General features: G+C 48.1%; 1 protein-coding gene across 2 annotated transcripts in view; it reads right to left on the bottom strand.

The window, feature by feature from the left end:
* Sh3rf1 (SH3 domain containing ring finger 1) overlaps positions 1–16,908 on the bottom strand; it is a 156,571-nt gene extending 139,663 nt beyond the window's left edge. The window contains exons 1-2 of one of the 2 annotated variants that reach the window (XM_036166515.1): positions 16,558–16,908; positions 14,559–15,045 (exon numbers count right to left, since the gene is read on the bottom strand). In XM_036166515.1, the coding sequence (XP_036022408.1) occupies positions 14,559–14,951 (393 nt within the window). In that variant the 5' untranslated portion in view covers positions 14,952–15,045; positions 16,558–16,908. The remainder of the gene's footprint in view (positions 1–14,558; positions 15,046–16,557) is intronic. The other variant, XM_036166514.1, reaches the window with a different exon arrangement.
* Positions 16,909–19,241: the final 2,333 nt, after the last annotated feature.

The following is a 19,241-nucleotide window of genomic DNA, read 5'->3' as shown; positions in this document are numbered from 1 at the left end:
AAGCTTCTGAGTGATTATTTTATTAAAAAAAAGCTGTGGGACCGCGGACCAGGAGGGACACAGGAAATCTTCCAACTACACTCATCAGAATGTTCCTGTGGCAGACGCCATGTGGGCTAAATGCAGAGGCTAAATACTGCTGTCCGTGAGTGACCGTAAGAGACCATGTTTTCTAGGATGATGCTGAGATACCAATCAGTTTGTTCTAAATGCTCATACACACACACACACACACACACACACACACACACACACACACACACGATGTAGAAGTTGAAGGGGAACTGTCTACACAGAGGGCAGGAACCAGAATGATGGGGAATGAGAGAAGGTAGAGATATAGCCACGATTAAAGTGCATGCATGAAGACGTCATGGTGGAGCCATTACTTTGTGTGCTGGTCAGTTGTGTGTGTGTGTGTGTGTGTGTGTGTGTGTGTGTGTGTGTGTGTCAACTTGGCACAAGCTGGGAAGAGGGACCTCAACTGAGAAGATGCCTCCCTTAGACTGGCTTGTAGGCAAGCCTGTGGGGCATTTTCTTGATTCATGATTGACGTGGGAAGGCACAGCCCACTGTGGGTGGTGTCTCCGGGCAAGCGGTCTTGGGTTGTATGAGAAACAACTGGGCAAGCCAGGAAACAGCGTCCCTCCACGGCTTCTGCTTCAGTTTCTGCCTCCAGGTTCCTGCTTTGAGTTCCCTCAGTGACGGAACGTAAACTGTCAGCTGAAATAAACCCTTCCAAGCTGGTTTTGGTCAGTGTTTTCTCACAGCAATAAAAAGCAAACCAGGAGAGTTTGCATGCTAATTTAAAAAAATAAAAAAATAAAAAACAACAAATATCCAATTTCAAAGCCAGCTCTCCCTTGAGGCTTATGTTTAAAACCTTAGGGCTTCAAAGGACTATATCTCTGGTAAAGGCTCCTCTAATGAAAAGCAAGTACGGCCTACAGAAGTAAAAACACTGGCCTAAAATCACAAAGCCAGGAGGTAGAGCCTCAACTCCGTACATGTTCCTGCCTTGGTTAGTTAACATTGATCATGAACTGGACCGAATTGGAAAGCTCTTAGATTGGTGAGACACACCTATGAGAGGGTCTCAAACGGTGTCTCCAGTCACAAGCGACCAAGCAGAGACCTGTCCTGAATATGGACAGCCCTACTCCACAGGCTAAGGACCGAGACGGGGTGGAAGAAGGGCAGAGAACATGTGCAGTGGAGGCTCCTCTCCCCTGCTTCCTGCCGGCTATAATGGGAGCTGCTTTGCCCAATCACATTCTCGCACATGACAGACTGAAATCATGAGCCACAACCAATCCTTCCTCACACTGCTTAGATCGGGTATTTTGTCCCATTGATGAACAGTCTCAACATGGGCCCCAAACAAGGCCCATCATCAATGGTTCTGATGCCATGTCAAATTGTGTATGTGTGCGTGTGTGTGTGTGTGTGTGTGTGTGTGTGTGTGTGTGTGTAAAACTGGAGATGTTCCTATCCAGGAGCACAGGCACACACAAGCCACAGCACACAAGTGTAAGTCAGAGAACACCAGCTTCCTTGAAACAGGTGGCACAGTAATGCCCATTGGGCAGCTTCCATTCTGGCAACATCAGTCTGTACGGTATTGACACTCTGTGTATCTTCCAATTTCCTGGATGTGTTTCATATAAATGGGTAACAAAGGGAGTGTCGATACTAGTCAAATAAAAGTAACTAGGGCCGGGCGGTGGTGGCGCACACCTATAATCCCAGCACTCGGGAGGCAGAGGCAGGCGGATCTCTGTGAGTTCAAGGCCAGCCTGGGCTACAGAGCTAGTCCAAGACAGGCTCCAAAGCTACAGAAAAACCCTGTCTTGGGGGAAAAAAAAGGAACTAGGCCTGCCGAAAAATATTTCTCCTCATAGACTCGGGCTCCTGTCCTGTGGGTCCCCGTGGGGGAAGTACTGAGTCATCACAGGCTGTACTTAAAACACAAGCTTAACGAAAAGGGGATGCGCAACTTACTAAATGGACTGGATGAAGAAATGAAAATGTAAAGTTTGAAATGCAACTTTATCATATATATTAATGTTCAAACTACCTGCCTACTGTTGAAAAACAGAAACAACCAGAGCCAGCTTGATGGCACATGCCTATGGTCCTCCCTGGGATTACAAACTGAAGAAGGAGGAGGGAGTTCAAGACCGACTGTGGAGTCTGAGGCCAACCCAAGCTGCCTAAAGGAACAAGCAAATGAGGAAAATACACAAGACTGCTATTTTTAGTGCTATGTGAATGCAATGCGCTTATAAGACATCTAATGTTCAACTCCCAGTGATTAGCGCTCAAACACACTTGCAGGAAACTTGCACAAAGACCTCACGGATTTTCTTAGTCTAATGCTTATCTATGGGCCTGGGGCACATCACATCGGTGATGGTCAACACTGTGTCAACTTGACAGAATCCAGAATCTCTAGACGAAGAGTCTCTGGGCAGCATGCCTGTAAGAAGTTGTGGAGGTTAGCGTAGCCTCCAGGCTTGCCTTTATAGACTATCTAGATGAGGGTAAACAAGGTGAGGAGACCCACCCTGCAGCAGGTGACATCATTCCAAGGGCTGGGGTCCCAGACTGTCTAATTCAGACAGGCTCGCTGAACACAAGCATCCTTCCTGTTTCTACGCTGTCCCAGGCGTTACGGGCTGTACCCTTAGACTGGGAGCCAACATCAACCTTCTCATTGTTGTTGTGTATACGATCAGTCCATGTGAATCTATTACATGGGTAACAGAATTTATTAGGCTATAAATTGAGGAAATACACTCACGAATACAGAACAGAATAGACAGCAGAAGTCGTCCTCCAGGAAGGAGCAGGAAGAAGGGGCCTGTGACCCTTCTCCGACTCCTTATAAGGGGGCACCTACAATGGCAGGAAGCACCGCCTCCTTTGGGCCCTATGGCCCCAAGGTCAGGGGCAAAGCAGATCCACTACAGTTGTGGATGTTTGTTTTTGTCAAGACAGAGTTTCTCTGTGTAGCTCCGGCTGTCCTTAGAACTCGCTCTGTAGACCAGGCTGGCCTCGAACTTAGAACCCAAAGATCCGCAGGCCTCTGCCTCCCCAATGCTGGGATTAAACGCATGCGCTGCTGACTTCACCAGGTCGCCGCCATCACCACCGCCACCTCTGGCAAACCTTTCCTTTCTTAAAGTGCCTTCATCACAACATCAAGCCAAGCAACTAATCCATCACCCAAATTAAACTAGACATGGAACTGAGTGGGGTGGCTCACTCGGGTAATCCTAGCACTCAGGAGCCTGAGGAAAGAGAGGTGCTGTAAGTTCAAGGCCAGCCCGGGGTATATCGCAAGACCTTCTCTCGAAATGGGAAGTGGGGGGAGCAGATATGAAATACTCCACAGCAGACTCCTTCCTATATCACGCTGACTGGTTAGGGACCACCCGCAACACTGAATATAACGAAACCGTTTCCGTCCCTCCGTTCCTGAGTGATAAGTTATGATAAGTTATGAAATGGTGCAAATGCAGTAATTCAAAAAGTTCTCTTATTTAAGAACAAAAACCTTGAGGGGTAGGAGAGGTGTCTCAGCAGTTAAGAGATTGCTGCTCTTCCAGGGGACCCAAGTTCAATTCCCAACACCCAGTCAAACGGCTCACAACTGCCTGTGACTCCAGTTCCAAAAGATCCAACAACACCTTCCTCTGGCCGCTGAGGGCATGCGTATCCATGCGGGGTACACACACACACACACACACACACACACACACACAGACGCACAAGTAAAAATCTAAAAATGCATCAATCTTTTTATAAAGCCATAAGAATTTATTTCCTTAGGCTAACAGGGACGCACTCACATTCCGCAGCCCTTGCTTTTCTGCACTGCGTTGGATGTGACTTAGAAACTCATTTGCACCTACTCCTGATGCTCATTTTCTTCCATGCTTCCACGATGCAGATAATCCACTTAACCGCTACTGTCAAACTCTGAAATGGCGCCTCCACTCCCTTCCCAGATACCCCTAAGAGCCCACTCACACGTCTATCTCTAAAATGGCTGTGTTTACAGCAACCCCATATGTCATCGTTCACGGAGCAACTGTTACCACCCTCTTGACTAGGCATTGGCAGGCACACATCCTGGGAAGGATTGGGGGCCCCACAAAGAAGGACGTCAAGGGTGCCGAGGGAGTCTTGCCCACGTAGCTGCTACCCTGCTTATCCCCACTCTCCTATGTTGTTTTGTAAGTGAGGCTTGCCAGCTGAGACCCTCCGCCTCTTAGCTGCTATTATCCTGTTTCTCTAGGAAGGATACCTCCTCCCTCTATCCTGAGGCTTGCCTGCTCCCTGAGCCCCTTGCTCTACCCTGTGCTGTGTGTGCTGTCTCAAGCAGATCTCACGAGGTAACGTGCACTGGGTTGCTTTACAGTTATGGATGCTTATCAGGAACCCTGCTACACGGAGCACTACAATGTGCTCTGTCCCTTGACCTCAAATAAAAAGTTTTTCCATATACTCTAACGGGTTTGCTTAAACCCTATTAAGTAACTAGAGATATGATAAAGGACTAAATGGAATATTCCACTATCCTGGGGAAAAGCAGTTCTTCCTGGTAGAGGAGAGAGTTACAGAAAGGAAGCTTGAGATGAGGAGTGAGGGACTATGGGAAGGCCAAGGAAGAAGCCATGGGGGAGGGAATAGAGGCAAGGACAGATGGATGGATTGCCCCTCCCACTCCGGTGCCTTGACCTCCCCTTCTGGGACCATTAACCATTTATGGGCTAAAGAAAGCAAGAGCCCGCCCTCACCCTTCCCTTCCCCTTCCCAGTTTCCCACTAGCTCCCCTATTGCCTTACCCCCAGCCTCCCAGCCACTTGCAAAGAGCACACCATAGCTGCGGGACAGGGCAGCGCGGGAGGATGGGAGACAGAACAGTAAACAAACTACGGCCTTTCCACTCCTGGGGAGGCGGACGCCGCCGAGAGTGGGGGCTGGAGCCAATGACTGGACAGAGGTGGGACGTTCCCAAGAACAGGGAGGACCTCTGGCCGGAGCCGGGCTAGACAGAGTCCCTTTCTTCCATCTCCCCCCCTCCCCAGTCAATCTTTGCTCTCCTTCCCTCCTTCAGTCACCCGAAGGAGCCGGGGTACAGTGATAGATAGTCGATGCATATTCAGTGTGGTCCCAGAGGGTTATAATGGAGCTGACATCTTTTCCTCCTGTGTAATAACACTGAAGCTGTCATAATACCCTCGCGCCCACATGACTCATGAAGCGAGTATAAAGAGAGCTGCGGATGATGCTGCCAGTCCTAATTTTTAAAATAATCTTGCAGACAGCATGTAATACGTGATAATGATAACAAACCACTTCCTGGTTTACATATCCAGTTTGCTTGTTATCATATGTAGGGTGTTCTCTACTTAGAGAAAGTTTTACCATAAAATATTTTCACCAGGCCTGGGGCAATCGCTTCTAAGTAAAATGCCTGCCTCGCAAGCATAAGGACCTGACTTCAATCCAGAACCTAAGTTTATGGTGTGGGTGACAGTTGTGTAGCTTAGTATGTTTGTGGGGCCCCAAGCAGTGGGACCAGGATCTGTCCCTGGTGCAGGAACTGGCTTTTTGGAACCTACTCCTTCCCTATGATGGGATTGCCTCGCTCAGCCTTGATGCAGGGGGAAGGAGCCTGGTACTGTCTCAACTTGGTATGCCATGCTTTGTTGAATCCCATGGGAGGCCTTACCCACTCTGAGGAGTGGATGGGATAGTAAGAAGGAGGGAGGAAACAGGAGAAGAAGAGGGAGGGGAAACTGTGGTTGGTATGTAAAACAAATTTTAAAACATTTGATAATTAAAAAAAGAAGAAAATACTATAAACTGGCGGGGGAGGGGGGGAGCTAAGCATGGGTCAGGTGGTGGCGGCACACACCTTTAATTTGGGAGGCAGAGGCAGGTGGATCTTTGTGAGTTCAAGACCAGCCTGGTCTACAGAGCGAGTTCCTGGACAGCCAGGGCTATTCAGAGAAACCCTGTCTTGAAAAACCAAAAGATAAATAAAAAAGTTGAGCGTGATGGTGCATGGTTGTATCCCAAGCACAGGGGGGATGAAGACAGGTGGCCGCTGGGACTCACTAGCTAGCCAGCCTAACCTCCTTGGTAAGTTCCAAGCCAGAGTGAGACCTGGTCTCAAAAAACAAGAAACAGGATGGAACCCGAGGAATATCATCTGAGGTTGTCCTCTGGCTTCCCTCCATGGGCACCTTCATGTGTACATGTGCATACATGCACACACACACACACACACACACACACACACATCTACCGTGTGTTCTGACTGCATCAAAAGCACTGAATGACTGACCTATATCCCTATGGTATTCCCAATGACAAAACGCACAGCAATACATTTCTTAGAATGTCCTTCTCATCATGACTATAAACAGGGAAATAAAGTAACCCCAGAGGCTGGCAGAGAATGGACGTCCCTCAGGCTGTTTCCCACAAGTGTGAGGACAGCAGACCCCTGACTCCTATCCCCACTGGAGGAGGTCTGCATCCAAACACTGCCACCCCTTTATGATGTTTCCCTTTTTTGATTGCTCAGGTTCTCACCACCCCAAATAGAAAACCAATACTTAATTGTATAACAGTACATACATTTACACAGACTTTATGATCTTTTAAAACCCTTGTACCTAGATTCTTGCGCTTATCCACAAAACAACCTGTCAACAGGATGAGCAAGTATCATCCTCAATTTACACATCATGGGGAAACGACACCCAAAACAACTGGTATGCACACATAAAATGTTAACTGTTCCACTAAAGCCGCCTAGAGAGTGGCTGGCATTCATTCCCCTGGATTCTTTCTCACATACTATCAAGCCCCTTTTGAGTGTATCATATGTGTCAGGCTAGAAAAGATTCTGGAACTCAAAGATGACCCTCTCCTGGTGGGTTCTGGGGGAGACATGGTCACTGCTTTTCACTTGTGTGCCCACAGGTGAGCCCACCAGGCTCTAACAGATAGTTCCTAATGGAGAACCCTGGATAAATGCAGTAGTCACCAAGAAAAACAAAAAGACCTGGATGGGCAATAGGGGCTTGTGCAGTTGGGTTGATAAAGATGAGGAAAAGATAACCCAGAGAGGGAGAGAGTAATCAGCATGTATTGTATACATGTACAAAAATGTCAAAGAAGAAAATTAAAGTATTATTTTTTTTAATGAGCTTAACTCAACTCAACTCAAGGTGCACCCTCACAGCCATGTCCTCCCGTACCCCGCCTGGAGTAGGTCTCGAGGTCCCATCCAGTTGTACCTGCATGCTGAAGAAATGAAGCCCAGTTGGTTTGCCCCGTTGGGACCAGAGGCCGCAGCTTGTAACCTCTAAAATAGACTGCTTCTCTGTCCGTTTTCATTGTGACAGAGTTTTATTTGTACCCCCCCCACACACACACACACACACATTTGTTCCCCACACTCAAACGCTCACAGGTAACGCGCACGCTGGGAACAGAATTGCTACTAGCTATGGCTGGGGAAAGCTTGTCCCAGGGAAAACAAGAAGCCCCAAGGAGAATGTGTCCCGCCCACACGGCATGTCTGGAAAGGAAGCAAGGTGGAATCCTACCTCCACCACTGACCAGCTCGGAGAATTCAGACCAGTTATCAGAAGCACTCTAGCTAAGTCTCCCTACAGCTACGTGTAAGAGTACTGATGGAAAATGCCTTCCCACAGGTGCCTGTGAGAAGACGGAGGAAGCTAGCCAAGTCCAAGTAACGGCATTCGATAGACGACCTCAAGCTGCAGAGTAACACGCGTGAAATGCTTCCCCTGCTATGCATTTCTTACTCTGGGAGATGTGGGGTGCAGTCCATGAACCTCTTTACAGCTCTCAGCCCTTGGATGAGGGATACAAAGACTGGACGCTTCAATCATCCTCTACACGCCGTTTCCTGCCACCCAAGGCCTTACCGTGAGCCCATGGCACTTTCGATTTGGAAAACAGAGAGGATTTAAAGAAGAATGGAACGCTGGTGACCCACGAGTGGTACACTTAGATGACGTCCACGTCTCTGCTTGTCTATTATATAGAAACCACTTACTGAAGTGGATCTGTGCTCCAGCATGAAAGGATTCCACAGAGAGAGTAAGTCAGTTAGCAACTCAGCAAGTAGTTATGTAAAAAGCCCAAACCCGAAAGTATATACACACAAAGGCCTACAAGATGGTCTAGAATAGTGTGTGTGTGTGTGTGTGTGTGTGTGTGTGTGTGTGTGTGTACACTTAGTAGCATATACTTTTCTAACGGAATGTTTAAACAAAATTGTTTTTAACTACTTATTTTGAAATTTACGGTTTCATGTTTCAGATAATACACTCTGCCCCCAGAGAGATGTTGTTAACCACAAGATGAGTGTGACTTAAAAAGCATTTCACTTTTGAAATTATCAATAGGTGAGCACCAAAGACCCCCTCCCTCTTCCTGCCTTCTACCCCACTGAAGACCCCAGAGCCCAGGGCTAGCTGTATGAGGAACAGCTCAGTGGCAGGGCACTTACTGCGCAGGTGTGAGACCCTGGGTTCCACCAACATCATCATGAAGAGGGAAGGGCACATCCCAGGGCCTCACCATTGCGTTCTAGGATGAAACCTATGGGAGCCACTGAGTTAGTATCCAGGGTAGATAAAAATACAAGATCAGTATCTATAACAAATGTTCATCAGGGAAAAAAGAAATCTTACTTCTTCTATTTCAGTTGGGCAGTTCTGAAACATCCTCACTCAAATAACTCCATTAAATATTGTTCTTAGATCAATTAAGAGTTATTACAGATTCTTGCTCCCACCAATAGAGAGAGACGTCAGTTCCTGTGACAGTATTTGTACTGAACCTTCCACACATGGGAGTTGCGTGTCTAGACCATGCTTGGCCCACTAGGGATATTTAATCAGTGACCACTGAACACAAACCTTAGACACTGACACTATCCATCTTACTCCACAGCTTGGCGCTTCTGAATTTGGGGGTGGGTGGGAGGGCTTACTTGCTGCTTCCAGTGAATTCTACCATTCCCACCGCCACCGCTGCCCCATGGAAATGTTTTCAACAAGTACATGCAAGGATGTCGCCTTTATCTTAGCACAGTAGAGATCACAGCACAGAACTGAATTAGAAAGCTCTCCACAGACACCTGCCAGCTCCTGGGATGTCACACACAGTCTAGGGGCAACCTCAACACCTCCCACCTCTACCTTGAGCTTTTACTCCGAGACCCCTTCCTTCAGCTCCCTTCCTGCTGGCTCCGTTACGTAACTCCAGAGTCACAGAGGAAGGCAGAGGAAGAGAGATGGGAAAGGAGTCCCTCTTCCTACCTGATGTTCCCTTCCTTCTACAGAACTTTCTATCTGGCACATTGTCACAGAAGTGCCAAGCTTCTTATGAAATTCCCGGCCTAGCTTATGAAATTATACCAGGCAATGTGGCCAGTTGGAGGGGATAGAGAGGGCCTGAAAAACGTGTCATGGGCTCCATGGCAGAGATAAAGGCACAAATGGGCTGGACCATGGCAAGTCTCTGTGGGCAACCAGGACTGATTGGATTGGCGGAAGAGTGGCATGTAGCCACTCAAGGGGCTGACTACAGAAGGGGGTACGTGGCTGCTGCCATGAAACGCCACACTGGGCAGCTTCAACAGAACAAGGCTAAGGTTAGGGAAGACTGGTTCCCCCATGCTTCTCCACTTAGCTCATGGCCAGCCCACCTTCTCCATGTGTCTTCACAAGGTCCTTCCTCTGGGTCTCTGTGATCTCTTCAGTCACACTAGATTACGGCTACGCGTGTGGCCTCATTTTACCCACCTTCACGACCCCTTTAAGGGCCCTATCCCCACACGGAGCCACATTCTGAGGTACTTGAAGTTAGTACTTCCCCACACAGAACCACATTCTATGATACTTAAGGTTAGTACTTCCCCACACAGAACCACATTCTGAGGTACTTGAGGTTAGTACTTCCCCACACAGAACCACATTCTGAGGTACTTAAGGTTAGTACTTCCCCACACAGAACCACATTCTGAGGTACTTAAGGTTAGTACTTCCCCACACAGAGCCACATTCTGAGGTACTTGAAGTTAGTACTTCCCCACACAGAACCACATTCTGAGGTACTTGAGGTTAGTACTTCCCCACACAGAACCACATTCTGAGGTACTTAAGGTTAGTACTTCCCCACACAGAGCCACATTCTGAGGTACTTGAGGTTAGTACTTCCCCACACAGAGCCACATTCTGAGGTACTTGAGGTTAGTACTTCCCCACACAGAGCCACATTCTGGGGTACTTAGACCCAGCACCTCTCCTACACAGAGCCACATTCTGGGGTACCTGAGGTTAGCACTTCCACAGGAGGAACTCTGAGTGACACAGCCCCCAGTCTGTACACGAAAGGGGAGACACGGGAACACACCGCTGCTGGGAAGGAGTGGACGCATACCTGGCACTTTCAGCAGGAAGGAAGCGTGACCTGTGCCCCCAGGTCTAGATTTTCCTCTTTGTACACAGTCTCACGCCTTGATGTCAACCTCCAATCCTCTACCTGGTCTGAAGCCTCACTGATCATTGCTGCTCACGTGATTCACCTTTTCAGTCCCCAATTCAGAGCACTTCTACTGGTACCATCTGACGGGACCCATCTGTGGCCCTCCTATGCGCTCAGGTTTGAAGCCTCGTCTCAGGTCACTGTCCCCATGGCCTTCCTTAGGTCACACTCACTTCCCATCAGTTCTCCTGGGAGACAAGCCCCCTCTTGCTCTAAGCCAATGGTTTTGGAATATTCCTCCCTTCTGCCCCTCCCCCATTCACACTATTATCACTCATGTTAAGATCTCAGGTCAAACATCTCTTCCTTGAAGAAGCTTTTGAGGACCTCGAGTACAGCATATTTTCTTTCACGCTGAGCTCAAGGCCTTTCTCCTATCCCCTCTGGCGAGCTCTCCTGCATAGATCTTACTGAGTTTATTATACACCCTGCACTGCTCTAATGCTGTTAATCTCTCCCTTGAGACTGACCACACACCCTAAAGTTCATGAGCAGAATCAGCATCTGGCTTCCCCATCACCATCTACCCAGCACTCAGAAAGCTGGGGCTTAAGTTCATGGCTAGCCTGAGCTACATAGCAAGATCATCTTTAAAAAAGTAAATAAATAACCACAACAATAAACAAACCCAAATGAACTACAGAAAGCAGATGTTTATACTAGTAGGTTACAATTCTATAGAAGTGACTAAAATGTATTTTATTTTCTGCCATATATACATATATATATATATATATATATATATAATTATATATAATTAGACAGCTGTAATTGCCCATAGAGGGTGAAACAACCTTTCATCCACTGAAACAATAGCTAATCGTCTCCCTGTGGTTCATTCTCCTGCTTGACTCTGGCCAAAACCCACCAGGAATTCTATAAAACTATAAAACTGGCTCCTGGTAACACCAATCCAACAGGGACTCCACCTCTCTTCATATTAAGCAGGAAACACTCCAATTCTGGGAATAAGATGTGTGTCACACATTGGAAATATTTGAGTCTGCTGAGAACACTGACTCTACCTCAGCTAGAAACAGGAGGAAGCCACATGGTCACAAGCGAACCAGGAACCCCACTAGCAAACCCAAGCAGCATTCCACATGTTCTCACTTTCAGCTTCCCACAACATGTGGAAACAGGCTCAGCGCACCGCTTGGCTGTGTCAGGACATCTAAGCGAAGAGGAGGAACGTTTGGGTTTTCTTACAGACGCTCACCTTGGGGAAGTACCCAAAAGGCACATTACAATCTCCATGTGGTGACATTCCCAATTCTGATTTTGCAAAGTGGTGTGTTCTGGGGCTGTATTTACATTCCGGGTGCTTACTCTATACATGTGAGGCTTCGGCTGCTTGGAGTACTTGTAAGCAAAGAGCATTAGTAAAGGCTAAAGTAACCCGGGAAAAAATTTATTTTTACCAGTGATGACATCATTCCCTTTAATTCAGGCTGAATACTTTGACTTGTCAGTTTTTCCCCACCCCCACTCTCTGCAAAGTCCTCCAGTCTTTTATACAAACTCACAAGACTCAAGTTCAACTGCTTTTCTTTGTAAAGCATTCGTCATACGACAAAGAAAAACAGGAAGCAAACTAGGAATCATATAAACCAGAAAAAACAGTTATCAACACGATCCAAACCTCCAAATATCCAAGCAAAGTGAAAGTCGGTTTTGGAAGCACAGCCAGTCAGACCCAGAAACCTCCACTCATAGTATTTCCTAGTCATGTATACAGCAGAGAGAACATTGAAAAGCCAACAGGCTTCAGCCTCTCCGTAAGTTCCTCTTTATCAGCAATCAGACATTCACTGCATTCCTCCCAACAGGTAAGGTAACAACTGGGACAACTCCTATTCGTAGCCAGAGGCCACTGTCTCCAGGTCTAGTTAACAGGAAACAAAACCCCTCCAAAGATGCAAATCTACCCCTTCCTTATGGTAAGCAGACCTGGCTCCAAGTCTCAGAGATGATCAACCTGATCACTGGTTATGGGATTAAAATATTCATGAGTCCATAGGTACTGACCAAAGTGCCAGGAAACTTTATACCACCAAGAAATCTAATAGTTTCATACATAGGGCTCCAAATAAGGAAGCCTTCCCAAAGGCAGGGTGACGCCTGCCTGTAATCCCATACTTGGTAGGCTGAGGCAGAGCGTGAGTCTGAGGCCAGCCTAGGCTATACAGTGAGTTGCAAGCTAGCCTAGGCTACAGAAAGAAGAGGAAAGGAAGGAAGAAAGCCATTGTAGGCCAATTTTAATATACATATTAATCAAATATCATAAATATGAATGAACGAACCCGGGAGCCTGACGGTAAAACTGTTTTCTAGCAGTATGAGGAATTCCAGTGATTAAGATTCCCGCTCTATTTTTTACCTCGTGATGTAAATACTTTTCATCATTTATATCATTTGCAAAGATGAGCTATCTGATACCCACGTGTGTGAATTCACACTATGCAATGCGGAGTTCTTTATTAAACAAAAGTCATCAGTTTTAGGTGCTGACTATAAATATTTAGGGGGGAAAAATCTCAGCCAGCTTAACTGTTCCTTAAAAAGACTTGGGGCTGGCCAGGCGGTGGTGGCGCACGCCTTTAATCCCAGCACTCAGGAGGCAGAGGCAGGTGGATCACTGTGAGTTCGAGGCCAGCCTGGTCTACAAAGCGAGTTCCAGGAAAGATACACAGAGAAACCCTGTTTCACAAAACAAAAAAAAAAAAAAAAAAAAAAAACCAAACAAACAAAAAAAAAAGACTTGGGGCTGAAGAGATGGCTCAGTGGTTAAGAGCACTGGCTACTCTTGCAGAGGACCTGGGTTCAATTTCCAGCACCCACATGGTGACCCACAACAATTGTTAACTCCAGTCCCGGGGCATCTGATGCCCTCTTCTGACCTCTATGGACATCAGGCACACATGTGCTGTATACACATATGTGCAGGCAAAACACTCAGACAAATGACATTTTTTGAAATCTAAAACAAAATTTTAATAGACCATAAAATCCATTCAACTGCCAAAAACATGGCCAGTTATCAAAATTGCATCTTCCAACAAAAATGGAGTGACTCTCATTAGCTGATGTCAAAGACTCTGCCTCATTTTTCTGAAAATCAACAAAAGCCCATCTTACCGTCTTACCGGGAACCATGAAGTGAAACATAATTCCTATTCATTTAGAATTTTCATTTACAAAATGAAGTAAAGATTTAACTTCACCTAAAATTATCTCTTCCCGAAACCAAAAAAAAAAAAAAAAAAAAACCAAACCATTTTGCCGGAAGTATTTCATTTCACTCTCTACAAAGCCCAACATACAGCTAGATGTAATAGTGTGGTCCTATGTGACATTCTGTTGCCACAGCAACAAGGCTGCTACCTGTGGCCATGATTTGTTAAAAATTCCTCCAACCAGTATAATCTGTGCTGTGCATTCATAAAACCGATAGAATGGTTCTAAGCAGCATTTTAAAAAAAATGAAGGCTTGCTTTCCTGCCTATGGTTTACTCACATGCATATTTTCTGTATGTATATACATATGCATACACCACACACACACACACACACACACACACACACACACACACACACACAGAGGATTCTCCCAATGCCATCAAAAGGGTGAGACCATACCAAATTTTCCTTTTAAGACAGGCAAAATTTAAAGAGCCGCTGTTCAAACTGCATTTGGTACCTGCTTCCTAGAAACATATCCTACCAGACAATAGAGACTATCGGAGAAGATTTTAAAAACAAGATTTATTATGCCATATCCAGTCTCATTTCAGGAGAAAATGAGATCCTGGGGTTTAATCTTCTATCTGCCCAGGTAGGTGTGGCCTCTTGAGCAATGAGCCGATGCGGAAAATAAGCTAAGGATAAAGAAGAGCTGTCTGTGGTCGTTACCACCTGTATTCACTCAATTGCCTCTACAAGCTACTCACCCTCACTGGGGGGCTCCAGGCTTGCACACGAGGCTGCTGTCCACACTGGGAGCTCTGCAGATCTTTTGTGCCACAAGTAACCATAGTGCTACCCTGAGCCCTTAACGCATTTGTGCAGTTGGTCACACTGCCCCCACCAGGGCCAGGTTTCCAAGGCCTCTGCTTGATGCCATCCAGAAGTCTGACCAGTAAGATGTTACTGGGAAGCTCGTCCACACCAGAGCCAACAAGAGTCCTGCACTCAGGACATCTGAGTTCATTCCGGGAACCCACAATCCCCAGCAAACATCGTTTGCAAAACGTGTGCTGGCAAGGTAAGACCTTCGCAGAGGCATCCAGGCGTTCTAGACACACAGGGCACTCCAGAAGGTCCAACAAGGCGGACTCATCCATCGTGATCTACGTTACTGAGGAAAAGGCTCCAAAGCGTTCATAGTCTTGCGCGGCCCTTAAAGTGATTCATGTAACATCCATTTCAGACTTTGCTCTGGAGTTACGGGAGAGAGAGGGAGGAAAAAGAAAAATGAGGGTTGTTATCTGAGGGGAAAGTTCACAGTGGAGCCAAGAACCAAAAAGTACACAAAAGTGCTTCCTCGGCATGGTGTAGCTTGGCTTTGGAATGCGGTTTCTGAACTCCAAAGTCAACAATTAAAAACAAAACAGGCTTCTTAAACGATTCTGAATTAATCCCTGAAGATATCTAGAACCTCGCTGGGCAGAAATAACTAGCAAGCAATAAGCAGGACTCATGAGAAAGGAAAAAGGTCTGGTATTAGCTGCCTAATGATGTCCTCAACTCAGAAGCTAGGCAAAATCCACTAAAAGTTTCCCCTCTCTAAAATAATACTTTTAAATCCAATGACGTCCCCCAATTTTTAAGCCGCGTTATCGTTTAAGAAGCCATGCCTTGGGTGATCCTTGAGGAAAATGACCCCAATATTAAATACATGTTTCTTTCCCGTCTGAGAAACAGAACATCTTAATCTTATCCAACACCGACGCCCCCCCCCCAAAAAAAAAGCGGATGGCCGTCATTTCTAAAAGATATAACCAAGCATTGCTTGAAAATAGCTAAAACATATCCACCCTTCCCGGTAGGGCTGACAAACTAGGAAACAGATTTCTGAACGGCTTGTCCTAATCCCATTCAGAAAATCTTGCAAAACGATCACCAAGAATTCGACCGTGGAATGCTGGGCTGGAAACTCGGGGTAGAATCTGAAAAAAAACGGGCCGTTCAAGAGGAGGAAGAACGAGTATTTGGAGCCAGGGAGTGCGTCGCTGTCCCCACAACCACCACCTCAATCAATGTTTAAATGTGGAAGCCTAGAGGAGGTGAGAGGATTTGGAGGCTGTATTAACAGCTGTTCCCGGCTCGCCGGTTCTGGGGAGAGCCAGAATGCGCCCCTCTTCCCTCGGTGGGGCACAGGTAGTCCCCGACCCCGCAGCGTGGCGCTCGCCGCAGACACACCCCGGAGCCAGGTGTCCACAACCGGAGACAGAGAGGACAGTCCTGGGCTGGAGCTGAGACTGCGGCCGGGTCGCTCCAGGACTAGGGGATCTCACCCAACTGCCTCCTCCAAGCCTCCCTTTAGGTCAAATCCGGGACAAAAATTGCCCAACGCCGATCGTTGGAAGTTTCCAAGGACTTAAGAGAAAAATAAAGATGCAGCCTTAAGTTGGCGAAAGTCAGCGCCACGGAGTGCGGCGGGAAGCCGGCCAGTGAGTGACCCCGCCGGGATGAGCTCAGCGACAGTCCCTGGAGACTGCCATCCCGGAGGCAGGAGGCACAAGGGCTGCGTCCGGGGAGGGGAGAGCGCGGCCCCGAGGCCGGGCAGCTTTCGGAGGAGGCGAGTGAGGCCGCGGGGCTCGTTCCCGGCAGGTCCCGGAGACCCAGGGGAAAGCGCTGGGACCGGCCCGCGCGCAGGACCGGGATGCGCGCGGCGACCACCGGCCACCACCCCGCGCCCGGCGTCCCCGGCTCGCCGCGCGCCCCTACCTCGCGCCTCCGCGGCGGGTCTTTGTTCGCGGCCCCGCAGTGCCCGCCTGCCCGTGTGGCTCGGGCCGCCGCGGTGGCACCGGGAGCCTCCTTGCAGCCGCCCCCCTCGCGCGCGCTCGCACAGCACGCCACCGCCGCCGCCGCCGCCGCCGCCTCCCACCCGCCCAGCGACGAGGGCGGGGGAACACGACGCGGCCAAGGAGGCGGAGGCGGAGCGCAGCGGGCGCCCGGGGCTGGAGGACCGCACCACAGCGCCGCCCGCCGCTCGGGGACCCGCGTGGGACACCCCTGCAGCGGGCGGCGACCTCGGGGACGCAGCAACGGGATGGGGGCGGGGGAGATGGCTCGGGGAACCGCGCCTTCACCCCGAGGACGCGCGCCTGGAGCGATTGGAGCTCCCCGGGAGGAGGGCGGTGGGAGTGGCGCGGAGGGGACCAGGAAGAGGCTGGGACAAGGGCGCCCTGCCGGCCTCCGGCTCCGCCTGGCCTGTCCGGTGCCTGGAGACCGACTCTTCCCGACCGCCGGGGCCCCGGGGTGGGAGCGGCGGTGGCGGGAACGCTTTGCTGCTCGGCATGCACACTCCCTGTGGAGATGCAGAGAGAGAGAGAGAGAGAGAGAAGTGGGATCCTTTAGTTCTGGGGTCCCGGCTGCTGCTGCTGACCACCCTACGGATCCCCGGGGCCAACTCCTTCAGTCAGCATTGCGTCCCACTTCTGCAGCAACCCGGGACAGGAATCCAAGCAAGTTTGTTGAATTGCTGATCCCAAAATTCCAAACGAGAAAGGGGCTGGGGGTGGGGGATGCCTAGGAAAACTGATGTGCTATTAAAGCCCGTCTTGGATAGGCTCTTCCTACCTGCCTAAAATGCGGTGAATTCAAAGTCTGATCCAGGTGGCCGGGCGCCTTGAAGCTGGCTGGGAGGCACCTCTTTCATCTGCGCCTTGGAGGCAGCCATCATCACCATAATCTGTTTTTTTTGTTGTTTTTTTTTGTTTTTTTTTTTGTTGTTGTTGCCCCGAGCGCACACCTGTATACTCTGAAGTGTGGGCTTGAAAAACCGTGGTGTCCAAGGGTGTGTGTGTGTGTGTGTGTGTGTGTGTGTGTGTGTGTGTGTGTGTAGGCCTGTTTGTCAAACTTATTTCAGAGACAAGTTAAAAGGTTGTCAAAGTGTGCGTGGCTTCATTTATACTTACCGTCAGTTTACAAAAAGTTACTTCAAATCGCTTTCCTCCAAAGTGAGCAGAAACTAGACAGGAAGAGAGAGAAACACTATGTAAGAAATTCCTGCCAGGCCACCAGCCAAGCTGACGATCTGAAGGGGTATCTCAGGCTATCAGTTAGTCTCCAACTAGAGCCACGGCTAAACCGTTTGAGATAAATGAGGATAATTTTAAGTTAAGAAGAAAATTATAACAAGGAACAATTATCACTCACTTTAAGCCAGGCACTGTGCTAAACACTTATACACATTAATTCAATTCTCACAGCGGCCCTGTATGTCATCCTTCCTCAGCTTCGTTCTAAAGAGATTAATATGCCGAGAGTTATACTGTAGGAATGCCAAAAATAATTGCCCACTTCCTTTTCTGTTAGAAGGGAAGACATGTGTGTGCCGACTGAGCTGAAAAAGACAAGGAGGAGAGTGGATGAATAGAACAAGAGGAAATAATCGTCTACAAACACAGCACTCTGAAAGTGACTAGCCCAGTTAGCACCGCGTCTGAAACTAGGAAGATGAAGGTCAAGCGGACTGGAAAATCATAGTCAGAAAGCACCCATTTTGTGGTTATTAGAACTGAAGATCAAGTTGGGTAACTTCCCTACATCACACAGTTAAGACTCATCTCCAGCTCTCCTGATTCTGAGACCAGTTTCTTTCCACCGCTCCAGGGCTCTCACTTCTGTCCTAACCATCCGATCACCCACCACAGGCAAACTAGGGGCCAAGTCGGTGTTTCTTCCAAAAGAAAAGGGAAAGCGTTACCACATAATCTGTCATGTTACTTCTGCATAGAAGCGACCAAATTCCAGACAGAAACCATTTAAAAGGAGGGGAGCTATTTTAGCTCAGAGTTTCAAAGGGTTCCATCCATGATCACTTGGCACCGTGCACTGGCACAAGACATCACTGTGGAAAAGAGCTGTTCACCTTATAACGAGCAGGCAGGAAGCTGAGAGATAACCCAAGAAGGGGCCAGATCAAGACACAGCCCCCAAGAACAAACTCCCAGTGGCTTCTTGACCCCACCTCCTTCTTGGCACCTCCTCCCAATAACGAATCCATGAAGGGATTCATACATCAGTTAGATCAAAACCCCTGAGAACCGGTAACCTTCCCAAAGTTCATGAGCTAACAACTGAGCCCTCAACATGTAAGCCCATGGAGACATCTTATATTCAAGCCATAATGTCTCAAAATCTAAAGAAAGTTTATTTCTTATTTCTACCTGTTTGGAGTTTTTTGTTTTGTTTTGTTTGTTTTTGTTTATACAAAGTCTCACTATGTAGTCTTGGCTGGCCTAGAACTCATAAATACTCACCTGTTGGCCAGATGGTGGGTAGTTCATGAATATCTTTAATCCCAGTACTTGGGAGGCAGAGACTGGTGGATCTCTAGGAGTTTGAGGCCAGCCGGGTTTACATACTGAGTTCCAAGACAACCAAGACTACATGGAGAAACCCTG

This window comes from Onychomys torridus, chromosome 17, assembly GCF_903995425.1.
Source record: "Onychomys torridus chromosome 17, mOncTor1.1, whole genome shotgun sequence".
In the NCBI taxonomy this organism is placed as follows: Eukaryota; Metazoa; Chordata; class Mammalia; order Rodentia; family Cricetidae; genus Onychomys; species Onychomys torridus.
This window is presented reverse-complemented; position numbering and strand designations above follow the sequence as displayed.